The sequence below is a fragment of the Mandrillus leucophaeus genome, unplaced genomic scaffold (genome assembly GCF_000951045.1).
Source record: "Mandrillus leucophaeus isolate KB7577 unplaced genomic scaffold, Mleu.le_1.0 Scaffold1260, whole genome shotgun sequence".
Classification (NCBI taxonomy): domain Eukaryota; kingdom Metazoa; phylum Chordata; class Mammalia; order Primates; family Cercopithecidae; genus Mandrillus; species Mandrillus leucophaeus.
Genome location: NW_012100988.1, coordinates 367,974 through 376,221, shown reverse-complemented (window position 1 = coordinate 376,221; position 8,248 = coordinate 367,974). Strand labels below are relative to the sequence as shown.

Here is an 8,248-nt window from a genome sequence, read left to right as displayed (position 1 = left end):
ATCCTTACAGCATGCTTGCTTTATTTCAGAATTATTATTATTATTATTATTTTTAGATGGTATCACACTCTGTCGCCCAGGCTGGAGTACAGTGGTGCAGTCTCGGCTCACAGCAACCTCCACCTCCCAAGTTCAAGCGATTCTCCCGCCTCCTAAGTAGCTGGGACTACAGGCATATGCCACCATGCCCAGCTAATTTTTGTATTTTTAGTAGAGACAGGGTTTCACCATATTGGCCAGGCTGGTCTCAAACTCTTGACCTCATGATCTGCCCGTCTCGGCCTCCCAAAGTACTGGGATTATAGGCCAGGCCTGAGCCTCCATGCCTAGCCTATTTCATGATTTTAAAAAAGCATTTTTTAAAAGTAGATCTGAATGTGTTTATCTTTTTTTCAAAGCAGTTGACAGGGCAGTCACACTCAGGCAAAAGAAAACCCACACTCTAAATATGTGTACAGGATGTAAAGTTGCCACATGGATGAATTAGCAGGTGCTGTGATGTTCTGAAGCTTCTGCCGGGGCTCTTGCAGGAAATGCTCACCCGAGCCCTCCGTGGCCCCCACAGCTTCCTGGCAGGCCCCGAAGGTTTCTGCACAGGAACGCGGCGACTCTGCAAGGCTGTGTCTTGGCTGCTGGCGCAGAGATACAGGGCCGAGTCTTCTGGCTGCAGGGCTTGTAGGTGAAGGTATAAGAGAGAGCTCTTGGAGCATTCAGGTGAGAAGCGACTGGGCACACTTTCATTAATAGAGAGTTTCTCATACTGGTAGACAAACATTAGCTCCGGTGGCTTCTTAGCTTTCTGCTTGTACCAGTACATAGCATTGTGCCCCAGATGTTGTTCACATTTCAAAGACTTCTTATTTGTCATTCCCATGACCAGGTGTTTTGGTGTCTGGGTAACTCCAGTGTCTGTGGGGACTGTAGGAGGAAAGGGACAAAATTCAGGCAGAGCCCAGGAGGAGGGTTGTTGCTGCAGCCACAAGGAAAAAGCTTGAAGTTCAAGGACAGACAGTTTGAACCTAGCTCACCTGCTCCTAGGAGACACAGAACCGCACAGCAGAGCAGCCTGCAGCCCATGCTAGCCTCGGGTTTGAGATGAGGCCTCTGACTGGGGTCCTCTGGGTGATAGGCTGGGCTCTGGTCTCCTTGGCCCTGATTGGTGGTTTTCCCTGTGATGTCACTGCTCTTGACAGTTTCCCCAGACCCAGGGGATGTTTCTTCCTAGCCGTTTTACATCCTTTCTAAGTTCTGATAGAAGGTAGATTTGAATAGTCTGGGCTGGGATGAATGAGCTGGGCAGAAAGGGCAGAGCCAGTTTTTTACCCCCCAAGGATATTCCTCTGGCAGGGGCTCCTTTGCTCTCAGCTGCTTCCTCATTAAGTGGATCCTCCCTCTATCTCTGTCTCCCTGTCTTTCAGGATTCCTCTCAGCAACAGACCACCCCCATTCAAGGAATCTCCTTCGGTCCTGTGGGATCACACAAGACAGAAGCATTCAAAACGTCCCTTCCCTCAATGTCTAAGCACGGTAGAGCCCTTTTTGCCCGGCTCTGTGGAGGCAGGATGACTACATGACCACAGATGCAGTGTGGACCAGCGCCCATCATTCAAGGGTGTGACTGTGATGCCAACCAGCAACCAGGCACTGGGGAGGGAGCTGAGGGAGCACGAAAGGGATGAGCCACCCTCTGTCCCTGTAGTGGAGGGCATGAGGCTTGGCTGGGCTTAGAGCAAACATACACAGGATGCTGAAAAAGAACAGCACAAGGTGTGTGGTGCAAAGGAAAGGGAAATCAGCTTGAAGCTGATGTTAGTGTGCTTAACCTGAGTACAGCCATGCTCTCATTTGAGGTATGGATGGCTCCCCGTGGGCAATATCCCTCCTGGCCCATCTCTCCTCTTACTCTCTATCCCTTCCCCAGGTCCCTGCCTCAGAGATTTCACAGGAGCACAGCTCCTCTGTGTGGCCAAAGCAGCACTTGGCCACTCACCAACCCAGTGTCAGGATCCAGACTGGATCCATATCCCACATCCCTGGGCAGCAGAGATGGGTTTGAAAGGCCAGGGCAGAATGAAAAGGAAAGAGATGTTGGCAACAATACAGAGAGTCAACAGTCGGAACACCAGGTATCCACACACCTAGGACATTCTAAATTTTTACTCAACAGAAATTGTCTATGTCTGAGTCTGGGCACCATCGCAACACCTTATCTCTACAAAAATTACCAAAAATTAGCCAGATGTAATGGTGCATGTCTGTAGTCCCAGCCACTCAGGAGGCTGAGGTGGGAGGATTGCTTGAGCAGGGAAGTCAAGGCTGTAGTGAGCCATGATTGTGTCACTGCACTCCAGACAGAGCAAGACCCTGACCAGCTAGATAATAAAAATGTATCTTACATGAACTTTAGGAAATGTAATCAGTATGTCAGTTTTCCATCACTTCATATACGTGATGCCACATTTACTCATATATTAAATCAGGGAAACTGAAAGGAGATGATCTCCAAAGCCCTTCCATTTCTAAAATGTTAGAAACCACATTAGGTCATCAGTTCTATGGAGAGTTTTCCAACTTGAAACCAGCTGGATGAATTCCTATGGGTCATTTCTATTTTGCTGCATACGCTATTTATGCTTTGTGACCATTTATTGAAATATCATCAATTTTCTTAAAATGCAAAGTTATGCCGATATTGACTTTTCATTCTAGAACATGTGAAGATACAAATGAACACAAATAAACACAAAAATGAGATGACTCATACTTTCTAAGGGATTTTTACCATCTATTTATTGTTGTATTACAGCAGTATTACCATTTTGTGATGATCATTGTAATTGTAGGAGTGAGATTAGGGTCGTAAATCTATGTTATATGTAAATCTACACTGGGCCTAGGGAGGATACTTATCCATGATTTAAGTCAAGGATTTATAATTTAGGTTTGCTTTAACCTGGGGATATGTTCAGTCAGGAAGAAAATTTTAGCATTCCTCTAATGTATACATATTATCAGATTTTCATTGTGGCCCATAAAGCAAAAAAAAAACAAAAAAAAAAGGTAAAGGAATGTAGATTGGATTTTAAGAAAGTGGGGTTGAATATTCTTCCCCTCAACGGGTTACATATAGGATGGACCTCTAACCTGCTATACTAGATAAAAACCTAAAATTAATCTTGTTTCAAACTCTAATATCATTCCTATTAAAATTATTTCAATTGGTATCTACTTCAGCAAGAAAATACTTTGGTCCTTCTACAAAGAAATAGAACAAATTTGAACAAATAAAAATTTATTGCATTGTTTAGTTCCCAATAAGTAAACCCAATTGCAAGGACAATGGAAAAAAAAAGCAATAGAGTTTAAACAGAAACCTTAAATAATGCTGGAAGTAAAAGGTTTAACTTTCCTGAGGACAATAGCTAACATAAGCATTTCCCACAACAAGGGGTGGTGACCAGAGAGCTCAAATCATCTGAATTAGGAATGGATCTAAGAAGGAAAATGATCTCAGGATTGTGTGAATTGCAAGAAGAGTGAAGAGTGGAATGGTAAATATGAAAAAAGTCAAGTAAACATATTTAAATAAAATAGAAGCAGTATATGTGATTGAAGACAAGAGGACTTAACTGACTCCAAGACAGCTGGGAATTAGGACACAGAGTACTAACAAGGAGCCCCAAGAACCTGTGTAAGAAAATCTTTTCTTTTTTTTATTTTTCTTTCTGGGCCAGATCCTAAGTGATGTATGCAGAGGGTGGCACTCCTGAAGGCCCAGCAGGGAACAAACTCTGGAAGGCTGAAGACATGGGCAGGGATGTCAGAAGATACTCAGGCCCAGAAGGCATTCAGACCCAGTGAGAGTGGAGAGTCGTGGTGGGAACACCGTGATTCCCACTAAGACCCTGGAAAGGCATGCACTAGCAATGCTGACCACATGCTGGGGCTCCCTAAGAGGGAGGGCAAAGCTGAAATAGACCCTAGCTAGTCCTACATTCAACCTTCCCAGATAAAACCCAATACTATTTCCAAGAGATAACATAATCCAGAGCCTCAAGCCTATGTCATCCACACTGTTTCTCATAAACCCTTTCTAACCTTTCATGTAGGATATTTAGAAGTCTCCTAATTCTTCATGCTACCCAAAAATCTATCTCCTTTCTGATCCATACTACTACCAGTGTTCCTGTACCAAAATATCAGTTTCATCATGTTGTTTCACTTGGAGTGGGACCAATGGCTCACCACTGCCTAGAGATTTGTGTCCGAAGTCCTTTCCATGTCTCCCAATATCCCCAGTCATCCAGCTGTCGCTTACTCTTTCGAAGAGTTCAAGATGACCTTCATCAGAATTGGAGAGACACTTGCTTGTCACACTTCTTGAAGAGAAGGAGTCTACAAGGCACAAGTCTGCCTCCACCGGCTTCTCCTCAACACTTTCCAGTTTACCTATTGTCATGGAATTTCATGCCTCTCCAAATATTTTTCTGTTAAATAAAGTACTTACTGATCATCAGAATTGTCTCTTGATCTTAGAAATATTTCCTTCCCCCTCCTTTATGCTTGTGCTCATCAACCATTTTTAGCAATCATATTTTTTTCATAATGTTATATAAAATATGAACAAATGTGTGCAGCACAGAAAGACAAGAAAAGGTTTCCTCCATCAGTTAAGATCTTTAGTGCTTGAAACAGGCTCCGTTTTTGTTTGTGGGGCCCTAATACTTCAGTGGCTTTGTTGTGAAGCCCTGCCCTAGCCGAGAAACAATTCTGTGAGACTCTGTGTGCATACAATGGAGGATTTCTCCACTGCGTGCACTAGCCGGCTGTACTACAGACTGAAACTCCATCAGAGGCCATCAGGGAGTGGAGACGGGAGCCTTGGGTGCAGGTGCACACACTGGCCCACAGCTTCCTGGCTGAGCCGGGAGGTTTGTGCACAAGCACGTGATGCATCTGCAGGGCTGTGCCTTGGCTGCTGGCACAGAAATACACAGCAGAGTCACCAAGCTCCACAGACTTGATGTGAAGATTTAAATGAGCTTTGTCTAGAGATTCAGGTGAGAAGCGATTTGGAACTGTTTCATTTAAAATGGGCTCCTTATTACTGTAGATAAACATTATCTTCAGCAATTTCTTGGAGTCCTGCTTATATCAATACATAGTATCATGACCCAGATTTTGTTCACATTTAAGGGACTCGTTCTTTCCCATCTGTGTGACCAGGTATTTTGGAGTCTGGAAAACAGCTGTGTCCAAGGGACCTGAAAAGGAGAGAAGCAGAATTCAGGCAAATCCCAGGAGGTAGCCTGCTGTTGTCATGGTGAAAAGGTTTAGGGACTCCAACAGTATCATGTCACCTGGTCCCAGGACTCACCTGCTTGGAGGAGGCAGAGGGTCACACAGCAGAGGAGCCTGCAGCCCATGGCAGAGTCAGGCAGACCAGGCAAGGCCTGGGGCAGGATTCTGGTGTGCAGTGGTGAGAAGTCTAGGCTGTGCTTTCCACTGCCGCTGAGAGAGGCTGCACCAGTGAGGTCACAGCCTGTAATTATTTGCCCATTCCCAGGCTCTCCTCTAGCATGGCTCCTGCTTTTCATGTCCTGCACTTGCTGCTTTAAAAGTTTTTGAAATTTCTGGGAATAGTTGAGAAGGTTGAATTGTGACCTCCAGGATGTGTCTCTGACAGTCATTCCTGTGTCATCAGCCCCCTGCCTCCCTGCTTCTTACCCGGGATTGACCACCCCCTCCCTTCCTCTCCCTTTCATGCCCTTCCCTCAGAGTCAGGCTGGTGTTCCTCTCTGGATCCTTTGCTTCCCCTTCACAATAATGCAGAACATTGTTTTCCTCTTTTGAATCTTTGTTCACGTGAAGGTCTGATTAATGGTCAACAGTCTCCCTGATTCAGAAGAGACTGGCCTGAGATTTCACCTGAGTACCAGCTACAGTCACCTAACCCACATGACTGCGATGCTAGTTCAGAGAAAACCCTGTTGAAGGGTCATTGTTGGGAGTGAACTGCAGCCCTGCTCCCTCTGATGCTTGTATCTATCCAAGGGGCAGATCTATGAGGAAACAGAAGGCTGCTAGACAATATGTAGACACCGTGTGCTGGGAACGAATGGCGATGAATGTAAACAACATGGCAGTCATGGAAAACAAAAGTAGGTGATGTCACTGCCCTTGAGTTGTCTGCAGATAATCCTCCTTCTTGGTACAAAGTTTGCAACCCAAGCTTATTGCGGGATTTCTCAACTTGGGCACTACCGGCATGTTGGATCAGGCGATTGTTGTAGGGGTCTGTCCTGTTCAGCTAGGATGCTTATTGGCATCCTTGGGCCCTACCTACCTGTGCCAATGTGACAACACAACATGCCTTCATGTTTTGTGAATTATCCCCTGTTGAGCACCCCTGTCCCCGTTATTCTTCCTGATGGTACTCCCCTCCTCTGGCAGCCATCAACCACCCAACCTCGGGGGGTGTGGCCAGGCCGCAGCTCCTCCTACTCTGGTCAGCAAGGCCCAGCACTCAGACCTCAGTGCCTCAGTAAGTGGCCCCAGGGCAGCAACCTCCAGGATTTCTGGTTGTTGTTTTGTTTTGTTTTGTTTACAGGAGACATGGAAAGCAAAAGTGTTTTATTGTCCATCAAAAATTGTCCTAAGGATAGAAAGGAGCAAAGAAATTGATGATGTACGTCTTCTTTTCTGACAGGGCCCCTTTTTTTGCGGAGGGGGAAAAAACTTCCGGAAGGGGGGGGGGTTGGCGCTTGGGTTCCTTGGGAGGGCCCGGGTTTCCACCAGGAAGTTCAAGGGGGGAGGAAACCTTATTGTTTTTTTCCTGGGAATAACTTAATCCACAAAAAGGTGGAGACTTGTAGGGGCAAAGGGAATGAGGCAGAACGCTGCAGAAGAAGTAGAACACATTGAACTGAATGATATCATGATGCATATTTTGAACACGAGTCGTATTTTTGGCTGTCCAATATTTTAACCCCGTCTTATATTTGGGCAGTTCCCCAAAGTTTGCGTCTTTGCGGGAAAGGCAAGTGTGTTGATATGTTTACAAGCAAAATCTTCCATTTTTGTAGAATCAAACTCTCCATCTCTGCCTCTTCTTTTTATACTTCTCATGAGGAAACCACTTCACCTGGCAGAGCTGTTTCCCTCCTCCAGCTCCCCAAGAACTCACGGGAAAACTGTGCTGTCTCCTCTGGTGGAATAAAATAGATGAACAATCTCTTGTGCCCAATTATGTCAAATTTAGTTTCCTGAGCACAATCTTATGACGATTTCATTTCAACTGATTCCATCTCTCTGTTCACTGACGCTCAACGCTGGGTTTCCAGATCTGCAGCGGGACAAGGGCCATGGTTTCACTTCCATTCGACCCAGCTGGCTGCTAGTTACCGGAGGTAATGGCCCCGATTTAAAAAATATTCTTTCATGCTGACAAAAATACAAATGTCAACATGCATCTCAGCTCGTGGGATCATATCCCTGCAGGTTGACCAGCAGCTTCCAGTTTTCCAAATGAAATTTAGACCAAAACCAGATAAAACATCCTGTCACAGGCCATGTGTCCCTCACCTTTGCAAAGCATCAGTTCATGCTATTTGCCTATTGAGCTATTAAAATCTCTCTTGGCCACTTAAAAAGTTGACATTTATTATTTCTATTATTATATGGATCACAAATGTTTAATCTGTAGTCATTTGTTAGCAACAATTAACACAAATTAAATGCAATGCCATGATGGATAGTGATTATTTATTAACAATGAAAGATGATTATACGTCATCTTATTTTTGTTGCTGAGAAGAAGTTCTAGATTTTTTTGTGAGGGTAGGAGTTTGAAAAGCCCAGGGGGACCCTGACTCTCCAACTCTTATGGTTGTCACTTTAAATATTTAATATTGAGCTTAGAAGTGTGGGTTTCACATAGTTGGTTTTATGACTTTAGAGGATTTGCAAATGGCCCATACTACAGAGAGTTAAGAAATTTAGATTCTAGCATGTAGACATGATTTTCCTATCTTCAATACATTATTTTGTTCCATTCCAAAATAAACTGCAAAATTAACTTCCAGGGGATGACTAATGGTTTTCCTGTTAAACTGTCTGGCTAGACTTTCACTTCCAGGCAGCATGCTAGAATATATCTGGTAGAGTATAGAGATATTCTGAAGCTCCATCCTAATGAATAGCTAGAGCCTATATAAAATGTATCTTTGCTGTATTTTTGGATTTCCAA

The 8,248-nt window shown here is 44.4% G+C and overlaps 1 protein-coding gene and 1 pseudogene across 2 annotated transcripts; both read right to left on the bottom strand.

The window, feature by feature from the left end:
* Positions 1–442: 442 nt before the first annotated feature.
* On the bottom strand, positions 443–4,459 carry LOC105533565. Its single transcript, XM_011972035.1, has 4 exons — positions 4,319–4,459; positions 1,324–1,467; positions 1,029–1,221; positions 443–918 (listed from the first exon to the last, which is right to left on the bottom strand). The coding sequence occupies exons 1-4, from the start codon at positions 4,457–4,459 to the stop codon at positions 443–445; spliced, it is 954 nt and encodes a 317-aa protein (XP_011827425.1).
* A 359-nt stretch (positions 4,460–4,818) lies between these two features.
* On the bottom strand, positions 4,819–5,456 carry LOC105533564 (annotated as a pseudogene). The gene is made up of 2 exons (XR_001005129.1): positions 5,378–5,456; positions 4,819–5,264 (listed from the first exon to the last, which is right to left on the bottom strand). The product of XR_001005129.1 is annotated as a T-cell receptor beta chain V region A20.2.25-like (transcript).
* Positions 5,457–8,248: the final 2,792 nt, after the last annotated feature.